The 26,379-nt window shown below is 33.2% G+C and overlaps 1 protein-coding gene and 1 pseudogene across 4 annotated transcripts in view; one reads left to right on the plus strand and one right to left on the minus strand.

Annotated features, from left to right (window-relative positions):
• CEP85L (centrosomal protein 85L) overlaps nucleotides 1-26,379 on the minus strand; it is a 126,327-nt gene that overhangs the window by 72,028 nt on the left and 27,920 nt on the right. For all 4 annotated transcript variants that reach the window (XM_039871218.1, XM_039871211.1, XM_039871201.1 and 1 more), the window contains exon 3: nucleotides 9,918-10,705. In XM_039871218.1, the coding sequence (XP_039727152.1) occupies nucleotides 9,918-10,631 (714 nt within the window). In that variant the 5' untranslated portion in view covers nucleotides 10,632-10,705. The remainder of the gene's footprint in view (nucleotides 1-9,917; nucleotides 10,706-26,379) is intronic.
• On the plus strand, nucleotides 23,582-23,700 carry LOC120609519 (uncharacterized; annotated as a pseudogene).

Consider the following 26,379-nt stretch of genomic DNA (forward strand, 5'->3'; position numbering starts at 1 on the left):
TTAAATATCCTACAAAAAATAGTAAAGAGTTGGTTATTTCTCCCATCCCTCCAAAAATTCCAGTAATCATAGATCCCACAGACATACAAGATACTCTGTGGGTACTTCTATGCCTCTGAAATACAACTCAAGAAATAGGGATCTGGCATTTCTACACCCAAACTCCTATGAAAGTATCTTTCATGTTTTCAGAATTCTGATTGTAGGGCCTGGGTGATGAATTAATTTTTAAAATGTCCTCACTCCTCTTGTCCCAAACACTTAATTTACACATACTGTGATCCTCTAAATTGTGGGGGGGGCGCCCCAATTTCATCTCCATGGCTGTTTAAGCTAGAGGCATATCCAGAACATCCCAACACCATCTATTTCTGATTATCCTAAAAGAATGCTTTAAAAAAATCAGATAAAATGAAAATAAAGTGAAACTATTTTTCTAGGGTCTCTACCAAATATTATTCTATTAACAGCTTGGCTCTAAGAGGAGGGAAAAAAGACAAGAGGGGTTCTAAACTCATAGAATGGTTGTGAGTGAGGAGAAAAGAATGATAAACACCTGACAACCATGCCATTAATTATGATGTAGTAAAGGTCAAAGACAACTCCAAAGACAGGACTGTGCTGTTCCCACACACAGCTTTTCAATTCTCAACATATTATAGGAAGCCTCACCTTTCTTATAGGGATGATTTATGATTTATTAATAAACTGGGCCCAATGAACTGAATGCATACGGCTAACATTTCAGCATGTAAAGCAGTTCTGGTTTGGGTTTTAGCCTAAGATTATAAAGTGCCTACAAATTACTTTAGAATTATAACTTTTCTAAATCTGACAGCAAACAAGACACTATCTTTGGTTCTCCTTTACATTCAATTTGTTTCCAGGAACAAAACTCTCCTTTTTCAAAAAGTTGGCTGTTGAAATATTATGAGTCATCTTTAAAATATATTCATTACACTTTAATCAGTAAAGAGCTCTTCTCTTTAGGGCATACTGCTTTGTATTTCACAAACACCAAATACTCATTTGGACAATGTCTAGTTCAGGTTAAAGTTGTTAATCATTAACAATAGCTTATCTAAATTGCAATCCTCTAATGCAAATCCTCTAAGCCTCATTTTCCTCACCTGTAATAGGAAGACTTGAGAATAATGGAGATTATGTGTTCAACCACCATTCCGTTACTCTAAGTGGTTAATCTGTTAATCACAGCACTATTTTTGATCATTATCAATTTCCTAGCAATATTAAAGTAAATCATAAAAAATCGCCTCTTCTACTCCATTGATTTATTCAAATAGTATCAATTATGCACTAAGTACCAGAATACAAAATGAACATGTGGTTCCTCTTACTCATGAAGCAGAAGCCTAGCTGGGAAGATAAATATGTAGATCAAAATTACAATACAGCCTGATAGCTAGCTTGATATTGGTAACACTAACTACTGAAAGCCAGCAGAGGTGATAATCAAAACTACCTTAAAGAGTAATGGAAGGTTTCATTAGGAAGTGATATTTAAACTGGGCCTTAAGGATCAACTGAAGTTTGCCCAGCAAAGAATCAAGGGCGGGTGGGGCGGCTGTTAGAGTGGAGCGGGGAGGGGCAACATTCCAGGCAGAGCCAGAACAGCATGTGCAAAAGACAAAATCAGAAAAAGGAATGAAGTATTTATGGCAAAGTGACATGTTTCATGTGAGTGAGGCACCACTCATCAGTGTCAGAATAAGGAATGACTCTTGTATATATAAAATGCTTCCTGATGAACAGCTGGGCCAGCTTCCTTCTTTTCCATATTTTGACTCAAAATAATTTTTAAACTCAGACCTTTTAGACCTAAAACTGCTCAAAAAATTAAGTTCAAACAGGAATTGCCAATGCTAATCCTTATTCCTTTCTTAACTGTACTATTATATATATATCCTTATAATAAGCAACTAATCAAACATATAATAAGGAAAGAAAGATTTCCTTCAAAAGAAATAAAGGAAATCTTCCCCACTTTTATCCAAATTCAATATATCTACTATAAGCAAATATAAACGGAAACAACTTAAAGGATGCATTTTCTTGAAGAACAAAAGGAAACCCCTTCATATCCATAGTATTTTATCTGAGGAATCCAAATAAAAGTTATTAAATATGTACCAAGTTTAAGCTGCCATCTTCTAAGTGGAGAGTGTTATAGATAAATTAAGTAACAGCTACTTGTATTGGATAATGAAGAATGTGTTAGAGACATATATACATACTTATGTATGCATATATGCTACAGAATATGTACTAGAGGAACAACTCTTCAAAAGAATAAAGTTTGATATAAGTTGGCTGTTAGGATCTCTTCACTACAGACCAACACTATGAAGGAGGCCAAATGAAAGTCCAATCTAGTATATAACTCAAATCATTAAACGGCCAAACTGAAGTACTGAAACTATGGAACCTACTCACCATATAGCACATTTCCTTGTAAAAATGAATGCCAAGTTCTCACTGATCGTGCCTGATATACCATTCCCATTCTTTCAGTTTTCCTCTCTGCTCTCTTCATCACTAGGTCTGTCAGAAATGGAGCTGACAGGTTAATTTGGGTTTTCATGTATTGAGATGGGAGAAAATCAAATCTGGCAGCTGGAGTAACGCAGTAGTATCTTGATTAACAATGATATATCAACAAATGTTAACAGACATTATCTGGGTAGTTAGTTATGGTTATTTTTTTATTCCATTTCTTCCATTTTTAATTTTTATTTTAAAATTTACAGACGTATCCTGATTGACAACAAAATATCCCATTAGTAGCTATTATTTAATTTACAGTTTATTGTTAATCAATATCTAATTTTTCTATAATGATCTACTGCTTTAAGTTTTATTTTCTTTGTTTTATTAATTAGCACAAATAATTAATTAGGCAGAAGAGCCTGTAGGAGCTCTGAAAAAAAGCAAATGGAAACCACAACGTGCAAGTACAGGTCATTTGTAAATAGAAACTGTCTGTGGTAGATAGTGAGATAAAGTATGACTTCTGAGCCTGACAGCCTTCAGTACCTCATATCAAATCTTATTAAAATGTTACTTAAAATAGCATATTCTACAAAGCTATAAAATCATATAAAGGAATGACAAACATTTGAATCTACAGTACTGGTAAAACACATCTCATTTATTTTATTCTTACTAAAATCAACATCTGGAAATATTACATGAATTTCTTTTTACAAGATTTGCTATGGAGCTATTAATATGCTAACTTTCACAACAATTATGTTCACAGAGAAATAGTCTTAATGAAAATATGTGGAAGGACTTTCTCCCAAGGGAACAGCCTGCACCCTAACCGAAACTACACCCTAACCGAAAACTGCACCCTAACCGAAACTACACTTCTAGTCATTTCGAGAGGAGGAGGCAAAGACTAAAGTTACTACACTCCAAACACAAGACATGAGACATCATGGTGACCCTCACCAAAAAAGACACACTCAGAGAGAGACACACAGGCTAGGGAAACACCTGTGTGTGTGTGCACACATATACACAGACTATAGAGATTTTAATGTCGTAAATACAAATAATGTTGAGGAAGATGAATTAATACAAAATGTGTTTTACCTGTTCAGAGACTAGGTTACACATATGATCCTAATCCATTTACAATTTTTACATTCCAGGTTACCTAAAAGAAGAGGGTGCTCTCACATTTGGCTGTCCACTTTTCACCTTTCTCTTGATCATTTAAAACTTCAGACTTCCTTGCCTTCCTGTATCATGGAGAAAGTCCAATACCTCACTCGCTCTGCTATAAGAAGAGCTTCAAACATTGAAATGCCTCAACAAGCACGTCAGAATCTCCAGAACCTATTTATCAATTTCTGTCTCATCTTAATATGTCTCTTGTTGATCTGCATCATCGTGATGCTTCTCTGAAGTTCTGCTACAATCTCCAGTGATGCAACTTATTGCCATCAACTTAAAATCTGTCATCCCACGAAAAGAGGAAAAGAGACCACTTCCTAAGTAGAAGAATTTATTTGTGAAAAGGTCAAGATTCAGAACAAATTGATAGCAAATGTATTCATCAGCTGCATCTTGTAAAGATGAAAAGGGCTCTATTATCAAAATTAACTTTAAAATGACTATTAGTATGCATAATGTAACTGCTGATTTCCACAACAAATCTTGTAAGTTTCTATCCCAAACTTTTTCTAAGGATGAACTAGGGGTTTAGTTTTGAAAACACACTGCTAACAATTTCACTTCATATTTAAGCACTAGCTTCACTATTTGGGGTGAATATAATTTATCTTGTACTGTAAAGGCCTTTTTGGTGTTCATTAATTAAATTTCAGGTCTTCGCTAAGTACCAAAATAATCATTCAAAAGAGCTGTCATCACCTGAAATAGCCCACTGAATCCTCACATCTGTTATCTTTATTATTATCATACAGAAATCTTTGTAGTAACTATCATAACCTATATTCTAAAATAGAAATTGTGTTCTTTTTCTATACTTAGCATTTTTTGAAGTTTATGAGAATCAAGTAGGAAAAAGGTATGCCATACTCTTACATAAATAAAATTTTCTCTTAATTAATTTTTTCAAAGAATTATAGAATTCTACTACATGTAGGTAACCATAAATCTATTCTCTCTAGGACATTATAATCAATACATGAGAACTGTCAGTTAATTTAACAGCTGACAATGTGATTAGCCATAATTACTAATAAAGTCTAACCTTAATTTATAGCACTGTAATTGATTATCTGAGTCAGAGTATATAACGTGCCATACTATATCTGTGGAATCATGAAATATTAAGAATTTAGAATGATTTTATAGGTTGTTTTCTCTTCTACCATCATACTCCATGTAGGCAAGGAAAAGAATAAAAGAAAACTGTAATATGATGAGCATTAAAAAAAATAAAATTTTGAATTCTTGTTCCAAAATTAACTAATTCTTTGATTACATTTTGAAATAAATTTTTCGTCCCTTTGTTGTTTATGACAAGATATAGCTACTTTCTTTAGTCTATCAACCAGATGGTAAACATCTGTTTGGTAGGCCACGCTACTATACTAAATTACACACCCAGCAATGCCAATCTACAATTATTTTCTTGCAGAATACATTTTCAATTTCCCCTCTGCCATTTAAAAATATCTTCCAACAATTCATAAAACAGAAGTAAAAATTAGTAACAGAAAATTTATTCATCAAAATTGGGTAATTTAAGTTGACTCAGTTTAAAATTAAGTCTAAAATGGCTTACACCTATACTGCATCATCTAATAATTTTAACCACAGTTCAAAACATATTACTAATATAGCAATTATTTAAAAAGTTGAGAATGTGTGATTTATTACATGATGTGTTAAAATATGGTTACTAAAAGAATTTGAAAAGTCAATATTGACCTTGGTTTGTAACACAAGTGCTGCTAGTTGAATAGTGATGGAAACAAATTTTTCTGAATCCCTGAGCAGTACAGGAGATGGGGTTGGAGGGCAGTTCACTGACATCTGAGGAACAGAGGGAAAAGAGATCTCATACTGATGGGGATTTCCTGAGCAAAGCTTCACCTACGGGTTGATGATCCCTAATATCAAATAGAAAGCTTATAAATAAAAGATACAATCACTTCACTGGTATAACTGCCCATGCAAAAAGTAACCGAGTTCTATAATTATCTGCATGCTCTTAAAAATAAGTGGAAAATTTGAAATATCTCTATTCCTTTTATTATATTATGCACTACAACATCAACTTCAAACTATAAACTGTAAAGATATGAGGTTTCTCCTAAATAAAACTGGAAGATTTTTTTTTCATTCTGCCTTTAATAGAAATTAAAACCTTATACTACCTGATGATTACAGAATATTGTAACTTAGGTATAATGTAGAACAAAAACCCATTCTTTAAATGAAACTTATTTACTATTCATCATGATGTATAAAGAGTAAGATATAATAAAATAATGTATTTAAAAATTTTTAAATACCAAATTCTCAAATATCTTCTACCATAGAATAAATTCTAAACTTAATTTACAGAATCCTAAAAATGAAGTAATTTTTAAATGTTTAATGTGGCTTTTATATTTTGTTTCAAAATGTTCATTTAATATAAATCATATTAAATTTTTATATTTAATAAAATATATTATATTAAAAAGAACCTTCTTGAAATGCAAAAAGTAACCAAGTTCTTTAATGATATCATTCTTTAATATACTCATGACTGATATGACCATAAAAAATCTAATATAAGCAGTTTTGATTTTGTAAGTTGTTTTCAGTGACACTCCCCATATAAAATAACATCAAGATTTCCTAATACTGACACAAGAGGGCAGACTTACATAAAATAATGAATTTCCTTCTACCTAGAAATTACTTATCCTTTGATTACTTTTGCGTCTTACGGCAAAGTGGAAAAATGATAAATTTTCAAAAAAGATCTTCAATAAGTAACAACACACTTTAAAATGTCTAAAAATTATATGCCAATACCATGTAGAAAAGTTGACAGATGAATAAAAGTCAAACATGTTATTTATTAAAGCATGCATACAAAAATCATTTATTTGCTTTTTAACTAATGAATGTGTCATAATGGCATATCCTATCTATTCAGAGTGTGATAGTGCCTACATCTTTAAATGAGTATTATCTTAAATATTAAAAAAAAGACAAAACAGTACAAAAATAATAAAACTTTCTTTTCAGAGTATGTAATAGAATACATAAAACACTCTCATGTTAAAACTTTTTCATTCTTATATCGAGTTAGACAAAATCCAAGTCATTTGTCATTTTTATCAAAATTTTTATTTATATTTTTGATTTATATAAGAGAAAATTTTCAGTGAAATATGTTAAAATCATTAGGAGCCTGTATCTTGGCTGCTCAAACCCCTCCATGATTTAAATAGGCACCAAATTTTATTTTCCTCTTTTTAATGGCTGCAACCCAGAACTTAAAAATATCCTAGAGAATATAAGAGAAAAGAGGATAAACAATTTTATCAATAAAGAAACCCCCTTTTCACTACTGTCTGGAAGATCCACTGTGAGCTTACAGAAATCCAGTGGATACTATTGTGTGTACAAACCCTCCATTCCTTTCCCACCCACTACCACCCCTCCCCCAAGAAAAAAAGAAATGCAAGAGGGGCATGGAAAGGGATACATCCTTTACAAAAAGAAAACAAGACTGTGTTGTTTGTTTTTCTCTTCCGTCACAGTCCTTGAAGGTCAGACAGCTTTGGGGGAGGGTGGGAGGAGAAGGGTGATACAGAACACAGGAAAGAATGAGAGACACTGGTGGACATTGCACATGGAGGCCTATACTCTAACCAACTGAGGGCACAGATGGCTTCTCTTCATTCACAAAGAAAAATGCTTCAGAGTACTAAATTACCTGCACTGCAGCTGATTTAGTAGCAAACTATGGGGATCAAGGAACACAATACATGTAAGATTGTGAGGCTGACTCAATTAATTATTCTGGCCTTAGTTCTAAGAAGAGAAAAACTTTCATGTTACAATATTAACCTTCTGAGAAAGAAAAGGGTTTAGAGGCTGTGAGGATCAATTGAGATAAAATACTCTGAGAGCTACAAAGGTCTATATAAATCTATAGTGGTGTTAGTGACTCTCAGCTAAATTCCTTTTCTTTGTTGTAATAGAGTTGCTGTTTGTCATGTTGAGGGTTTAACAACTGTGCTTAAAAATCACACACATTCTCAAATGGGAGAAAATAAGATGATTCTTACTGTGGCTCTCTCCTTCATGTAAAAATTAGGCTAAAAGGAAGTCAATCTTTTAAAGAGTCTTTTAAGAAACAACTAAGGTGAGAGCTTTTAAAGTAAAGATAGTACTTGGACCCTGGACACTCCAAGGAGAAAGTATTTAAGAATTTTTCCTGTAACAGTCCAAGAAGGGAATCAGAAGAGAAGCAGTCACTTAAATATTGCAACTGAAGTGTCTAAAGTTTTCCTTACATAGTTTCATCTTTCTACTCTAAAACTTAAAAGCACTATAAAGAGATCATCCCAAATATGGTTAATCAAAAAGAGGGACTTTCCAGGGTGCATACAAATTTTGTCCCTTAACAGCCATCCTCTACTGTGCATTGAGAAAATTTAAAATTAAGTTTTACTCTACAAAGTACCTCCAAGATCCCTACCCTCGCTGTATTGTCAAGGTTGGGAAAAACTTTGCTTATAGCAAAGGTTGCTCCAAGCAGATAAAGAATGAATTAATACTTATTCCTTTAAATTCACCCAATTTTCTCAGTTACCTACTTCAGGTTGGAGTAGAACACTCAGACTCCCTGGATCCCTGGACAACTCCTCCCATTCTGTGTAAAGACACCACCTGAAGAAGTAACCCTAATCACAAACATCTGAGAACTTAAATATATAGTATTTTTAAACTTGGGTTTCTTATCTTTCACTCATTTAAACTGATAAATCACACATAAATCTGGTTAAATTACTGACTTGTAATTTAGACATCATAATTATGCCTCTGGTTATGTGCTTTAAATATATAGTCTAGAACTGTGTCTAAAATAAGAGCAAAGGCGGCACATGGGATGTGTTAAGGGTTCTCCTGTAAATGTAGCACTTCAGGTTGTGTATATTTTGGGACTGTACTCAGATTTGTGAGGTTCCTAGATAAGTCATCTCCTTACCCTTTCATAGAATACATTCTTTGAATCTTCATTATTTTTTATTAGTAGCAGTAATAAATAAAATTTTTGCTCTAGGAAAATTTTGCACTTTTTGATAGAATTAATTTGTTTACATGAAAAGGTGCTCAATATTACTAATCGTCAGGAAAATGCAAATCAAACCACAATGAGATATAAACTCACACCCTTTAGAATGGCTATTATAAGTATAGACAAAAAAAAAAGTATAGATAAGAGATAAGTGCTGACAAGAATGTGGAGAAGAGGGAACCCTTGTGCACTGTTAATGAGAATGTAAACTGGTACAGCCACAATGGAAAACTATGGAGGTTCCTCAAAATATTAAAAATAGAACTACCTTGTGACCCAGCAAGTCCACTTTGCGGTATTTATTCAAAGGAAACAAAACACTAACCCCAAAAGAAATATGTACCTCCATATTCACTGCAACATTATTTATTTACAATGACAAGACATGAAAGCAACATAAGTCATAGGTACAGAAAATAGATTAGTGGTCGTTGCCAGAGGCTGGGGCTGGGGGCCTGGCCTGTACTACATGTTTGAAAGTTGCTAAGAATGTAAATCTTAGAAGTTCTCATCACAGAAAAAAAAATGTAACTATGTATGGTGATGGATGTAAACTAGATTTACTATGGTGATCATTTTGCAATATATACATATTTCAAATCATTATGCTCTATGACTAAAACTAGTTATCTTGTCAATTATATTTCAATTAAAAGAATAAGAAACTGAAACCCAGAAATATTAAGTATTGATTAGGTAGAGAATCATCCAGGCTCTGAATGTGACAGAAGCAAAAACAATATCCAAGACTTTGTATTCCCAAGTTAATGTTCTATGATACTATGTCAGCTCCTTTCTTCCCATTTCAAGTTTCTTTAGAATGAATATGTTTTGCTTTGTTTATTTTTACGTCCATTTAACAAATGAGAAAAAGTAAAGACCAAGTTAGATACAAACTTTTGAAGTTTTTCATGTTAATCAGCCTCAAATATTTTTTAAGTTCTGTTTATTAATGCAGTACTTTTGGAATTTATAATATCTACACCTATTTACTTTCAGGGGAAAGAAAAAGCAATCCCTATGTGTGAACACACTGTCGTATGCTTACGGCAAGTGTGCTATTGTGCTCATGATATCCACTGGAGGGAAGCAAACACTAGATTTTGAGCCTTACCTTCATTGGTGTTTCACTTTCTTCTCGAAACTCTTCAATTTGCTGCTGTTGCCAAGGAGCTAAACTGTAAGAGTCCTCTGTAGTTCTACCTTCCAAAGGGTTTGTCCGCAGCTGCTCTGTAAGCCACATCTGCGTCCTAACAGATGGCTGAATGGGAACTCCACCTACTGCCTGCTGACCAAGCATTAAATATTTCAGAGGTTCAAAAGCCTCTGAGCCTGTCATATTCGGCTTGCTTTCAGGTAAGGCACTATATGTCATGTCTAAGGTCTGTCTCCTAAGAGTAGAGGAAGAAGCTCTAAAGTCCTCTTTGCTACAGCTCTCAAATTTATATTTGCAATCCAGAGTTGATGATCGTTTTTTATTTATTTCCTTGTCCTCTAGCTTAAGCATCTCCATACTATCATGTAAGCAGCTAGGCCCAATTGTCCTTAGTTGTGAAGTTAAAGCCTTGCCTCTCCCTGTCTTTTCCAAATCACTCCTTAACATTTCGGTGTGTGCAATGCCATCCTGGCTGCAGTCATCCGGGATAGTGAGTTTGGATAAAGATGACCATTTCCGGAGGGGCCGGAAGTCCTTCATGTCTAGTGAAGAGTCCTGCTCCCCTCTTCTGTGGTTTCCCAACGTCTGCATGAGGCTTGAACTCCATTTTGAGCCATCTGATGTCAATGATTCCCTGTGTTTGGAAACTGAAGCGCTGGAATTAGACGGCATGACATGGGCAGTAGGAAGAGTAACCAATGACCGACTAGGCTTAAAAGATAATGTGCCACTTGAAGTTGAATGATCTGGAAAGAGAAAAGAATGCCAAATTAGTTACTAGTGGGGAGGGGGGGGCATGAGGCAAAATGCAAAATTCCAGAACAAAAATTTTAATGTGGTTTCCCAGCACCAGTTTTTCAGAGGCACTTTATCAAAATTAGAATATTATTCTTACTATTATTATTACTTTATCTGAAACAGATCAAATTTTCAAAAGTTATCATCTGAAAAATGTATACATGAAAAAATATATACCTTATTTTCCATCTACCAAAAGATGAAAAATCATTTGAAACAGGTTTATATTCACTAATCTAAGTGCTGTGCCTTTAAAAGAAAAAGCCACCTCCCCACTAAGCAGTCAAACTCACAATCCAGCATTAAAGACAGACACAAGTCTAAAGGAAAGTGGTATTTTTCAGTATCTTTCCTAAACTACAGAAATCTATGCCAAATCTGAACATTTTAGCACTTTTCCAAAACTAATTCAAATCAGAAATATGGGTAAAGGAGTTCCTGCAATATTGGAAAATAATCAAAAAAGGTTTTAACAATATTTCTACAGATACAGAATAGTTCTTATGTCTTTCTTCCTTAATACCATCGCCAATGATTTATTTCTCAAGCTAGAGAAATATACTCTTGTTTGGAGTATACTTCGTTTCCTATCTTTTTCTGTACAGCCACTAAATCCCCAAGTTGTAAGTTTTCACTTCCAAAATTATTACATAGCTATAGCTTTAGGTCAGGTCTTCATTTAATATTGTTCTACAAACGGAAAGTTTTAGTAGGCTCTATGCCAGCAACCAAAAGATAAATAAGGGCCTCTATACTCAATGGACTTACTATCAAGTACAAAATAATCATCAAATGTGCCAAATTAAAAGCAAAGATTATAATTTTTATCAGAGGATATGTAGAAAGGGGATAGCAATTTGAAGTGTGGGGGGAGAGGAGGTGAGCAGTGAAAAGCAACTTCCTCAGTTTATTCTATATCTTTCCATATTGTTTGACTCATACTAGAATATATTTAAATATATTGCTTCTGAGCTTTTATATTGTTTTAAAGAAATAAAGTAATGGGAAAAAAATGTTGAGAAAGTCATAAGAAAATTCAAATTCAAACTAGGAAGACTAATTTAAAAATTGAATTCCAGTAAGTCTTTGCACAGAATTTATTCACCTGGAGATGAAGAGGGAGAAATATTACAGATGAAAGGATACAGCAAGAAGTACGGTGGATGTTTATCATATTCGAGCTTCTCATCGACTTCTGCAAAATCTTTTTATACTCAGGAAAATTCCCACACTGTATGTCTAACCTCCCAAATAAATGTTAGACCTCAAATTACCAACAGATACCCTGCAACGATTATGTAAGCATTCAGAAGCACGTGCGCAAGACTTCAGTATGGAAGTGAGTCGCGTGAGAAAGTGGGCTCTGCGTGGAGTTACCATTTTTGCCTGGCATGGGCAACAGCAGAGTTATCAGCCTTCTACAATGGCAGCAACAGAAGTAGCCTAATCAAGTTCCAGCCCAGAGGTGGCAGCAGTTGGGCAGCACTGCTGGTTTCCTCCAGGGCTTGATGGGCCAGGAGAGTGACAGTTCTTAGAGATGATTTGAGGCATTTTACCTACAAGCTTAACCTTAAGACTGATTCACCAACCCTCCCTCAAAATTGTGTGAGGTACCACACACACTTAAACAAATTTCTTATCTACTCCATCAGTCAGTCAGCTTCTTCTGCTGATTAAGAACACTACCCGATCCAAGCATGAAGCCAGAGAATGTAGTTCCAATAGAAGAAAAACAAACTATCCATTTCTCTGCAGTATAGAGTGTCAAGAAAAGCTGCTCAAGCTAAATCTTGAAAGATAAAGGTGGAGCACAGTTGTCCAAGTCTTCAAATGCCCTGCTAAGGGAAGAGCCTGGCCTTCATTCAGCAAGAAATGTGATATCACTGAAAGTTTCCAAAAGAGTGACAGGATCAAAACTGCACTTACGATGATTATTCCAGTAGCAGTGCTGAAGATGGATTAAAGCGAAATGACTGGCAACAGGAGGATTAACAGGCTATTATGAAGTCAGCAGAAGAAAATAGAGTGAAATATGCTACTGAAGGTCAGTTTATGTTCCTACAGAAATAGAACAAATATTCCTAAAAGTCTATGGAATATTTGTATTAATATATTATAGAATTACATCTATTTATCATATAGATGCTTGTGTTACTATGCCTAAAGAAACATTTGTATTAAAATCACCACAGCCTCTTAAAAATATCTTTAATTTTTTAAAAAACAAAAATTTTCATATCAAATTTGAAATTTTCTATTTTTTATATTTAAAAAAATTTTAGGTAAAGGTATAGTGTAAAGGTTGAGTGTAATGTTTTGAAATCAGTTGTTTTAGATTCAAATCCTGGCTCTACCACTTAGTAGTTATCTGTGCTCAAATAAGTTATTTAACCTCCTTGCATTATAGTCATCTCATCCATAAAGTGGAGATGAGAACAGTGAAGATTAACTGAAATAATACACATAAAGGATCCAGAAGAACTCCTGTCACAAAGCAAAATGTTAGTTATTATTACACCATTTAAAAAGCTAAAAACAAATGTTATTTTCAATATAAAAGACAAAAAGCTAATGTCTATATGATACAAAGAACTTCAAAACTTAAAAAAAAAAAAACCTAACAATTCAATTTTAAAATAGGCAAGGGAAATCAATAAGCAAATTACCAAACAAGAAATGCAAACTAAAATATACATGTTAAAAAAAAAAAAGATGTTCAAACTCGCTAATAGTAAAGCACACTCCTTTATCAGATTTATAAAATTATTAAAGGCTACAATATTCTGCAATGATGAGAACAAAAAGTGTTATAAAGACTTTGAAAATCTTGCATATATGTTAATATTTAAAATATGTATGCAAATATATATATAATCATGAGCAAAGAAAGGGTATGAAAGAATACACCCAAAATTTAAAAGTAAACTTTGCATAGTGGAAACAGAAGAATAGGAGAAAGATGCTTTCACATTTTATTTCATACCTGCCTTGTTTTAATTTCTTTTCAAGGAGCATAACTTTACAATTTGGTCAAACCTCTGCAAAGATGTTTTGTTTTGTGGCCTCAAAGAGTTTGAAATATCTCAAAGTACACTGTTACTAAAGTATGAATAATATATCAGGTGACTGACTGTCTCACTTTCCATGTCATAGCTGAAACCTCTGAGAGCAGAGATCACCAGTCTTGGCTGCTACTTATATCTGATAATGTGCTACTTTCTCATCTACCTTTGCTAGCTCATTATTTCCCAACTGCACAGAAAATCAACAATTGGTAATAAGAACCCAATTCCATAACAGACTAGTATTTACTTCCACAATTCTGAAAACAGTTGATATATGCTGTTCATAAAACATTACATTGAGGATAGAATTTACTCCAAAAGTCACTTATCTGAAGTTATCAAACTTCAGCATACAAAATAAGTTATCTGGGATCTAGAGCCCTACCTACTCCATTAAAGTAGAGAGGGGCCCAGGAAATAACACTTTTTAATAAGTGATTCTGCATTTCTAATCACTACAACATCATTCCACCTGAGTCTCATTCCAGTTCTGAAGCCTTCAAGCTTAAATATTCCAAGTTCAACATCTCAGTTCTAGTGTAAAAATTGATTTCCTATAACATTCAGAATTCATTAGTGTAAAAACTAAAGATTAAAGCTTAATGTATTCACACACACAATATAAATAATAAATGAACAAGGAATTAAATATTTGACAGTATGAATCTCTGAAAAAAGGACCATATATCTTAGAAAGAGATGGATCCAGAAAATATTAATTTTAACATTTTTAACACATTAAAATGTTATTTTTCCCTAAGGAAACACAGTCAATTAGAGGTAGATGCAATGCAATGTGCTTTATTATACTATCTAATTGTAGCCACAAATCTCAAATGCAAATTATTACAATGGCATGTAGCCCATATCTAAGTTAAAACAATGAAATCTGAAACCAGCAGAGAATAGTTCTTTTAAAAACCAGAGACAGGGTTTATAGTATTCAGAGAGAGCAAAGAAGAGCTAATGGTTTCAGACAGATTTCAGACAGATTTCAGTAAGGGAAAAATAAAAGAAGACATTGTTGTAACCTGATATAATGCTAGTAAATTATATTGAAGAAAACATACCATGAATTCTGAACAAATCTCAACCTTTTGTTTTACTGTCATGTTATTCTTATCTGGTAATGGATGAATTCATTGATTCTATCTTCTGATATATAGGAATAGTCTATCTCTGCTCTAGCCTTCTTAAAGGAAAAGGAATTAAATTCAAAAAGAACGCATCCTCCAGACCTATATTATAACAATAAACTGAGTCTTTACAGCTAAAAAAAATAATCAGAAAATTATACAACACTGTATCAAAATATTGATTTTAAATGTAACAGCTTAAATATATCTATCAGTCAATATTATTATATTTTATATTTTTAAACAAAAATGTTAACTCTAACCTAAAGTCAATAATTTGGTTTTTATACAACACCATATTTTTTCCTTTCCTGCTAATGCCACAATCAAATCACAAGTAAAAAAATTTTTAATGATACATGTAACTACATCCTTTAAAAAAAATTCTAGTCACTTGCAATATTTTTAGGTAAATTTTTTTTAATAATCTAAACTAAAACCTGGTAGTAAAAATGCTATATACAGAGTCCAACAATTCTTCAACCTAAGAATCTCCTAGGAGGGTATTATGCACAAGGTGCTATGTTAGGTAGAAAAGACAATGCAAACATATCATTCACAATATGAATATAATCCTTCTCTTTGGAGTTTACAATTTCACTATTATACATACAGCTGCAGAGCAAGACTAAAGTTTATCATAAGGAAACTACAAAAACCAGACAATGAAAAAGGAGTCAGAGAAAAGGCAGACTATTAATAAAAGAACTCTCAGAATGATAGTAACTTCTCAACAGCAGTATTGGAATCCAGAACACAGTGAAACATCTTCAAAAGGTTGAGAGTAAATAACTGGCACCCAACAATTGTTTGGAAAGGTACATTATTTTTCAAAATCGAGGGCAAAATATATTTTCAACTAAGCAAAAACAAGCTTATTACCAAGACTCACTAGAAGAACCACTAAAATTCCCTTGGTTTCTTTCAGGAAGAAAGAAAAATAGGCCTGAATTGTTAAAGAAAACAAAAAGATTTTGTTTAAAAGTCAACATAATTAAATCTTTAAAAAAATCTAAGGACAATGATTGCATAAACAATGGACTAATATATGGGACTAAAACAAAATGAAGTACTAATACTTGCTACAACATTAATGAATCTTGAAAACATTATAGTAAGTGAAAATTAGTCAATCACTAAGGACCACATATTAGATGATCCCATGTATATGAAATGCCCAGATTAAAAAAAATCTATAGAGATGGAAAGATTAGCGGTTACTCAGAACTAGGAGAGATGGGAAAGTGACAGACAGCTAACAGATTTCTTTTAGGGAAAACTAAAAATGCTCTTAAGTTGGACTGTGGTAACAGTTGCACAATCTGAGAATATATTAAAAAGCATTAAATAGTATACTTTAAATGGGTGAACTGTATGGTATATGAATTATAAAGCTATATTTTTAAGAGGTAAAGTGTATAACTTCTAATAGACTAGAAGAAAATGGAATAAAGGAAAGAGTGAATCAAAAGAAGCCAAGATGGAAAGAAACTTAAGAAAAGCAGAAAAAGTATACAGTAAGATTTTTAAAAATGCATCAAAATATAAACAATCATCACAGTACATGAAAATCCACTCGAAAGACAAGAATTTTCCAAATAATTTTTTAATCTAGCTAAATGTTTACAAAAGCTATAGCTAAAATATTAAGTCTTATTTTGGCATTATAGTACCTGCATTGAGTCTGAGAATGATTACAAAAAAGAATCATTCAAAAACTGTCAAGAACATTAGAAAAACTGTATGTCAGGTATCAATATCATAAAAAGCATGTTTTCTTGAACTGTTTGCTTTTTATTCTTTATATTTTAAGGAGAGTAAAAAATTTGTTTCAATAGAGCCAAAAATATGGCCTAAGAGGATGTGATTCTGTGAAAATCTCGGTTCTCATTTTATTATCTAATTATTAATACCAATCACAGTTTTCTTGATTTTATATTTTTTCTCAATTGTATTTTTTATGAAGCCACTTCAAATCCTATTAAAACAGAAAATGAGCTAAAAGTTCTAAAATTACTTGTTGAAAACAATTACAGAAGTCTACTGTTCACAAATTAGGTCTCAAAGCCCTTTTTGTATATTGTCTCTTAGCTACCATTCACAACAAACTAAGAAACTTCTTTCTAGAAGTTTATATAAAACAAGATAAAAACCTGTTTTGTTTTTTTTGTTTGGGGGGGGCGCATTTCTGGTCTCCAGCCAGATTATTATTGACAATTTAGTTAAAAGATAACCTAAGTACAGTTTTAAGAGATCAAGAATTCAAAGCGAAATTCAATTTTAAAAGCTGGACAGTAAAAACAGATCCCTTTTTTATTTTCACAAAACAATATTTTTTTCTTCAATGCCTTTTAAAATTTTATTCAACTGTACCATTTTCTGGATATCTCCCACCGGTTTCAATTCAAAATTAAGTCTCACCAGGCAGTTTACTTGCAAAGAGCCCTAAGTGTTATTTCTCTTTCATAAAAATTTTTACAAATCAAATTACAACTGGATCTCTTAAATTATGGGATGTGATTTTTGAAAATGCAAATTTTCTCAGAAACAAAATTATTACATTATAACAGAGGAGACAATAAATTATTTGGTCTCCTATCTATCTTCAAGTCTGAAGAGATGCAGAGTCATTGATCTCTTTCCTAAACCCACGGCTGTGTGACTGCAGAGATTTTCCAAGTCAAAAGAACATGGGTTCATTATGGGTCTCTAAAACAAACTAAATTCAGCTCAACTTGGTCAGGTTCAGGCATTCATATTCTACCAGGCCAAGAAGCAAAATGACAGCAAAAAAATAAAAAAGAATAGATGGATGGATGGATGGATGGATGGATGGATGATACTGAAGGTAAAAATGAGATCCATAAAGAAACAAAATATACCTCCAAAACACTATTTTAATTTCTGCAAAATTACTAACTGTATGATGCCATTATATGCCATGTTAAATAATTTATAATCCAAATATTTCATTTTAAGCAACAATGTAAATTAACAAGAAAATTAAGTAGAGGTGCAGAGCAAAGGAAAAGGGTTATTTGATTGGCAAAAGAAAAAAAAAGAAAATCATAATTGTTTTGAAGACTGCCTTGAAATTATTTCACAAGCAAAAGAGTATTTTGTACATAACCTCTGACCTACTCCCATATGCAAATGAAGAACTAAAGTCCATAAAGGTTAAATTACTTGATCAAGTACAGTCTCAAAATAGAATCCTGGTCTCCTATTTCTCAGTCTAGTATTACCTAAACTATCCTACACTACATACACTTAGGGCTTCTTCCCCTCTAGATTCTCCCTTCCAAGTACAGATATCTAATATGGTGGAGCTAAGAGCAGAGTTTTGGAGTTAACACTTGAAGAATCTCAGCTCCATCTCTTAAATAGCTGCAATCCTGGGTATATTACTAACGTCCTCTAAGTCTTAATTTTTCATCAGTAAAAAAAAGATAATTTTATTTTAATTCAGAAGGATTTCTAAAATGAAAAAATTTAAATCAAGTATAAGGTACAAAACTTCATACTGCAAAAATTTACGGTAGTTATTAAAGCCAACTGACCAACTAATCCAGGTAGTATCTGGAAGCCATATTATTGGAGTATGCATTATCAGAGTCCTGAAAGTTCCAAAGTTAAGAGGTTGCAAAACATGATTATTCACCATTGAATTGACCACACAAAAGTGAAACAAGGGTAACAGGTTAGAGAATGGCCTAAATATCATTTACTTTACCTATAAAATAGGCATATTATTATACCTAACATCTAATTTTTGAGTTAACTGTAACAATCTGTAAACCTCTAATCACGGTGCCCTGAATGCAGTAAATATTCAATAAATATTACTACTATACTAAAAGGTGAAGAGAGAGCTCTCAATTTACTTAAAAATACTACCAAGGATGTGAGAGCAAGCAGAGAAGTAACAACTGAAATAAGACTGTCAAGTGTTGTAATTTATAATTGTATAAATTCAGTGAGGTGTACATGTGGGTTCACTACTTCACTTTATTTCTACTTCGGTATATGTTTGAAATTTTCTGTAAAAAAAAAAAGAAAAAAGAAAAAAATGAAAATTAAGAAAAAGAGGATATTTTACATTAAGATGAGGTGTTTTAAAGAAACCATTTGGCAAAGTACAATAACAAAACCTAATCACCATAATAAAAGACACAAGCAAAGAAAAGAGAGCCCTGGGAAATTTTTATGACATCCTCCAGTATTAGCAGTGGTTCCCTAGAACTTGGAGAAAAGGCGTGTTGGAGGATGATGGCTAAGGGAAATGAGGTTTCTTTTGGGGGTAATGAAATGTCCAAAAATTGACACTGGTGAAAGGTATACAATTATGTAAATATACTAAAAGCCACTGAACTGTATACTTTAAATGGGTGAATTGTATGGTATGTAAATTCCATCAGAATTAAAACTGTTCAAAAAGAATGTACGGTTTTCGTCTCTTAAATATCTCCTGAATCTACTCATTTTCTCCTTTCCCACTGTCTTTTTTTATGAACAAGTCACCACTGGCTCTTAATGCAAGTGGTCCCCTGGCATCCAGTTTTACTCTCCTCTGATCCATTCTCAGAATGTTCCGTCACCTCTCAGTCTTTGATCGTGCTGTTCTCAGCCTAGACTACTCTCCTTCCCTTGCCCCTTTGCCCTGCCAGTTCCTACGTACCTTTTTGGGCCTCCGCTTAAACATCACTTCTGCCAGAGGTCCCTCTCCTTATCCATCTGATTTAGGTATGTCCCCCTACCCTGTGTACGTCATCGATCATATTGCTCGTCATATTTTATAATTACTTCCTGTCTGTCTCCTCCACTAGACTTTCAGTACAATGAATAGGGAAAATGTTTGTTTAATTCTAACATCTAGCACAGTATCTGACATATACTAAACACTAAATAAATACTGCCCATGTGGATAAATAAATGAATGAACAAGTCTTTACCTTAAAAAGCCTTAGTTTCTTCACAAGATAAAGATAATACACAAAATGGTAACTTTCCTGATTTTTCTTCCTTTCTGATATATATTATTCACAAGATGACCTCAAAATTTATATTATTCAACAGTCCTATTATTTCTTAGTAAATACAACTAACTAATGAAGATGTGGTTAAACTGAAGTCCATTTTTATCAGTCCCTCCTATTTAAAATAAATGAGAATAATTAATAAGAAAATTATCTTCAATACAAATTAACAGCTGAGAATTACCAAAAAAAATTGACACTATTGCATCTTTTTTTAGTAAATATAAAAATATGCTTGAAAATTAGCCCAAACAGACTGTTACAGGCTACATTTAAGAAATCAGACTTTAAAAGATAAAAGAACCGCCTGTGAATCTGATGCCATGTAACACTGGAGAGGAAGACTGTCCCGTGGAAGATTACAAAACCAAGCCTCAACAAAAATTCCTTTTTGGTCTTAGGGTTCTATACTCCCAGTTTCCTCTTGATCGCTCAGCGTCTAGGTTATGCCCTATACAACGAGTTGCTGCATACTTCAAAAACAACTTCTCAAACTAATTTCTGTGGCAAAGACAGCTATTTACATGGCCTCCAGGTCTTAGCAGAGAAAATCTAAGAAGAAACTGATGATCTGCTGGTGTGGTTTATGTTACAATTTGGTCATCTTGCAAATGCATCTAGCCTCATGTCACAGATCTATTTCCTACCAACTGGAATTTGACACTCCATGAACAAATTACCACAGCTAAAAAGTGATGCTGCTAATGTTAAATTAATGTCTCAACTTCTCGTTAAATATAAAAATCTCACACCCTTATTTAGCATTATTTGAAATCTCAAAATACCATAGCTGAAAGTGAATCATTCCACAGCAATTTTAGAACACTGTTTTGTACTAGAGTCTCGTTCCTGCTGAGATACTGATGTAATCCTCTCCTTCATTTGGATCTCTTTCCAATTTTTCAGTTCTTGAAATACAGTAAGTATTCAATAAGTATTTATTAAGTGAAAAATGAATGAACCTCTAAAAGCTGCAGGTTAGAGAGAAAAAAAAGAAAAGGTACCTTTATTTATATAATGGTTACTTATAAAACTGAATATTTGTCATTCATAGAGCATTTATATCTGTATTCAGTTACTCTACTCTCATATATGAATTTAAAGTTTTTAAAGAGTTAAAATAAAACACAATATTAAAATGGAAAAGAATAGAAGTTATTTTTCAGATTATTCACAAGATACTCTGAAGATTTAGTAATGTCTAAAGAGCATCACTTGGAACATGAGCTGTAACCAAACAATACTAAAGAATGGAGAGTGGGCTGGGAGAGTGGAGGGTCTAACTAGACAGAATCATTCAGTTTGTTTAAGGTTTGATGACTTACTTCACAGATGGACTGTTAAAGTAATGTACCATAGAATTTATACAAAAATTATTTCACGTACTTTGATCTGTACTTCCAAAATTAAATTTACATTTAGTATACAGAGGTATACCTATATTCAACTGTAACTGTCTTGTAGACAAAGAGAAACAATTACAAAAGTAAATAAGAGCTTAAAATTTACTATTACAGGTTAATATTTGAATTATATAACATGAGCATAATGTTACCTGCAAAGAGCAGCCTAGTAGAAAGATAGGCTCTTTCCTCCTAAACACTCAATTTCCAACCAAACTTTATTTATGAAAAGACTAGTACAATCGTACTCTTCCATCTGATCACCTCCACGTCGGTACCTATTGCCCTAGCAACAAACGATGCTCCAAGAATGATCCCTCCTCCATCCTAATTTAATCTGAGGGCCTTCGCCTCAGACCACATAGGAGAATCCCAGCAGGAATTACTGACATTATTCCTTTTCCCCATTCCCAACTGAGAAACAGAACTCCAGAATTTCAAGAATTCTCCAGTCTAAAATCTTCCCTAACTCAAACTTTACATCCCACCATATCCACCTTTACTTTCTCTTTGCCAAAGGAACTAGGGCAATCCCACTGCAGTGAAGCTCTTATTACTGTCAAAATGATAATAGAGTTAAAGGCAGATAACTAAAATATTCTGTAGATACATTGTAAAACAAACTCAAATTACATTTGGTAACACTGGTCCAAACTTCATGCATATTACTTAGAAATTAATATACTTCTATGCCATGGTAATTTTCAGCTGGGGGTTATAGTATGAAGGAGATGAACACTTTTCAGGTTATTAGTTATGTTCTTATGCAAGGCTATTTTCAATATTCAGTAATTTCTCTAAGTCCCTGACATTAAAGAGATATGCCATGAAGGAAATCTAACAAAATGAAAAACAAAGATTATAAATGAGATGACTTAGAACACTTACCAAAAAACAGAGAAGGTAAAGAACAATGACTAGCTCCCATGAAGTGAATATCATAAGAATTTCAAAAAGACATAAATTCAGGAGGGAAAACATATTCTAACTGGAATCAAGTGTTACATAAGCAAAACACACCAAACTTTCCTTCTAAATAGTTTTTATATGCCTGCTAAAACTATCTCCTATATTCAGATAACATTTTAAATAACTAAATTTTTAACAGGAGTACACACACTTCACTTCCCCAGATAGTCAATAAAAAATACAATCAAAATCATTCGTCATCACACCAATAACTCAAACCATAATTCTGATTCATTTTCTACAGACATCCCAAGTTTCTGTTATTTACTGTCAGTCTTCCAGAGTCCGGCTACTCCATCTTATTTTCATCTACCTTTTCTTATAATCCTTACTCTTTTCTAGAACTCTTGCCCTTTGTCTTCAAACTTCGGTTCCTGTGACACTTTGTGCCCCATTCCTTTTGTCTTCAAACTTTGACACTGCTTTATCCTTACAGAATAGGCTCTAAATAACACTACTTACTATGATCATGCCTTAAATTCAACGGATTCTTTGTCCATTAGAATATTCTACATAGTGCAGTGTAAAATACCAGTAAAAGCACTAGTTGTTCCATGTATTAATTTAAAAAAACTGGTAGGAAAAGGAGTAGAAGTTTGACTTGGAGGTAATGGCAAGAACTAAAAGGCCAAAAAATGTTAACGTTTTCACAATCAGCCCAATTCAAGAAGAAAATAGAAATCACACACTTTATCCCTGAACGATTATAGGTACTTGTATTTAATACCTCATAAATTATTCTGTGAGAAATGCAGTAATTTTGCTACTGTAAACATATATAAACTCATTTTAAATTAATGAAAATAAAGAGAAAAGACAGTTTTCTAAATAGCAACAGATGAGTAATTATGTAATTATACACAACAAGATCAAAGAGTTTCTAGATTATGAAAAAGATACTATTACAGTCATATTCCCAACGAGGTATTTTCAGTTCTTCAGTCATTATGCAAAGGCAGCTTCCCAGCCCTGACACAATGTGGCCTTGGCTGAACTGAGGAACAAAAATTCCCAGTTAGATCCAAATTAAAAGCATAATATTCTATGGAGTTGAAGTTAATGACTATAAAAAGAACATTGGGTTTCTAAGATAAAATTCCAAAAATCACAAAAATTTATATCTCGATCTCGAGTAAATTTTTGAGAAGTCATAAGACATGAACAAATTTTTTTTTTTTAAAAAAAAGTATGAGTTGCTTAAAGCAAACAAGTTTAGTCTACGATCATGCTACCCTGAACAATCCCGATCCTGTCTGATCTTGGAAGCTAAGCAGGGTTGGGCCTGGTTAGTACTTGGATGGGAGACCACCTAGGAAGACCAGGTGCTGTAGGGGTAAAAAATAAAAAAATAAGGGATTGCAAACTGACAAGGTCCTTACAATCTGCAAGGTCAACTTCCCAGTTACACTCCCACCTACAAAAAAAAAAAAAAAAAAGACAAACAGCTTTATGATTACACTAATAAAATCCCAGAGTATCCAACTTTTAAATCCTCAACTCTGCAACTTTTAAATCCTCAAATCTGTTATCTTTCCAACATCATTCTCTCCTTTAAAAAAAAAAGTTAATTTTTAAAGTTCATTGTTCAGACCAAATAAGCTTATGACATTTTTTTAAAAACCATCAAAGCAGTTCTCTCGCTTTATTTTCAATTCAACGTAGTTCAAATTATTCTCCAGCAATTATTTTATGCCTTTCTGTTTAACCACATAGTCTATAATAAAGAGTGCTGTAGATTGAACTGTGTCTCCCATGAAGATACATTGAATCATTAATGGCTGGTCTCTGTGAATGTGCTCTCATTTGGAAATAAGGTCTTTGCAGTAGTAATCAAGTTAAGATGAGGTCATACTGGAATAGGGTGGGCCTAAATCCAATGACCAGTATACCTATAAGGACCAGGAGGCAGGGGGAAAGAGAAAGGGTAGGGGACAGATATCAAGATCCGAAGACAAAGAGGAGACCCATAGAAGGCAGCCATGTAATGGAGGCAGGGATCAAAGAGTTATGTTATGATGCCACAAACCACAGAATGCCAAGGATTGCCAGTAACCACCAGAAGCTAGAAAAGGCAAGGAAGGGAGATTTGTCCCTAGAGCCTTTGAAGGGAGCATGGCCTTTTCGACACTCAGATTTTGGACCTGCAGTCTCCAAAACTGTGAGAAAATACATGTGTTGCTTTAAGCCACTCAATTTTGCTATGGCAGACCTAGAAAATAATACAGAGGAGTATAGGTTAACAGTTCTAAACTTGCTTTACTTATATAATGAAGGCTGAATAAATAAGGAAATGGATGGTAGACAGTAGGAGGTATCTCATTGTTTGAGAAGAAATTTATAGATAAGCAAGGTAAAGAAGCTAAAATGACCTCTGCTGTATTGGATTAGAGTCAAAGACCTCAGTATGAACCCATGAGTAGCTTAATATAGATGCTTATAGACATAGAAAAATAGACATACATGTATACAAAGTTTAGTGTACATACCAATATAACCTAGCTCTGTCCTCTGTGATAGCCTAGAAGCAATGATACTCCAACAGTAACAAGCACTCCCAGCACCCAGTTCTTGGTTTCTAAATACCACCCTACAATAAAAGGAACCAGGGCTCCTTGGAGAAATGGCTGATTCCAGGGCTAGGATGGGGAAAATATAAGATGAGCATGAAACACTCTCTGGTTTTATTGAGCAAAGATGTGCTCAATAAAAACAAAAAGAGGGGAATGGAGCACAAAGTGTCACAGGAACCAACCTGAAAGAATTCCCAATGGCCAAAGCTAGAATAATTTGAGCAACAAAATTAATATTATTGAATCATAACCCAAAAGATAAAAGAAATATGCACAGTCCATACTGATATAAATGACTGAATAAATGAGGAAGAAGAGATGAATTTCTTATAAAAAAAATTCCAAATAAATATGTAGATATTTTTCCCTCTCCAGGATGTAGAACTTAGTACTCCTACTCCCATTCTGAGTATAGGCTGGACTTAAGTGTCTTGCCTCCAAAAAATAAGAGTATATAAAAGGAAAAATAATAGTTTTATGGTAGAGAAATCTGGCAAACACATCGTAACCAAGTGATCAAGGTTAACATTACCAATGATGTCATATTAATATATATCTTGTACCCCCGATACGATATGAGCACTTTTATCTCTGTAGTATTCTTCCTAAAAAGTATAGTACGGCTTCAGTCTAATCATGAGAAGACATCAGATCCAATTTGAGAAACATTGTATAAAATGCCTAACAAGTCTTCCTCCAAACTGTTAAGGTTATGAAAAATAAGGAAGGAGAAACTGTGACAGACCAGAGGAAATTAAGGAGACATTACAACTACAAGTAATGCGGTCTCCTGGACAGAAACTAAGAACAGGAGGACTTTAATGGAAAAACTGGTGAAATTCTAAAAAAGTCTAAAGTTTAATCTAAAAAATAACCATGTATATACATGAGATCGTATGGATATAAATATATAAGTAAATAAATGGGAGAGAAGAAATAAATGTTATCTTAAAGAATAATTCCAAATACTAAATTTAGATACTTTCTCTTCTAGGAGGTGGAGTTGAATCTTCTCTGTCTGGCTTACATCCAAAGAATAGAATACAGAAAGGGGGAAAATAGTTACTATACAGTGAACAAACCTGGCAAGTCTGATACTGCCAGTTCCTGCGAATTTTTAATAATATTTAATAATATAAATTAATGACTTGGTCCTGAGTTTGTCTTTTGCTGACTTAAGATTCAGCTCTTTGGGATCTAAGAAAATTTCTTACTTATTGTTCTAATTTATAGCTCTTAGAATTTTACTGTGGTTTTTCTCTTGTTCTCCTCATCATCATACGGTTGTTTTTGTTTTGCTTGTTTTTCTAAGTTTTAGTGGGATTTAAAAAGGAACAAAATTAGGGGAATACGTTCAATTTGTCGTCTTTAAGTGAAAATTTGCTTAAATTTCTTTCTAGGCTGGTAGGTATATAGCTACCTAATTATTTTAACCAGATACAC

The sequence above is a fragment of the Pteropus medius genome, unplaced genomic scaffold (genome assembly GCF_902729225.1).
Source record: "Pteropus medius unplaced genomic scaffold, Ma_sr-lr_union100, whole genome shotgun sequence".
Classification (NCBI taxonomy): domain Eukaryota; kingdom Metazoa; phylum Chordata; class Mammalia; order Chiroptera; family Pteropodidae; genus Pteropus; species Pteropus medius.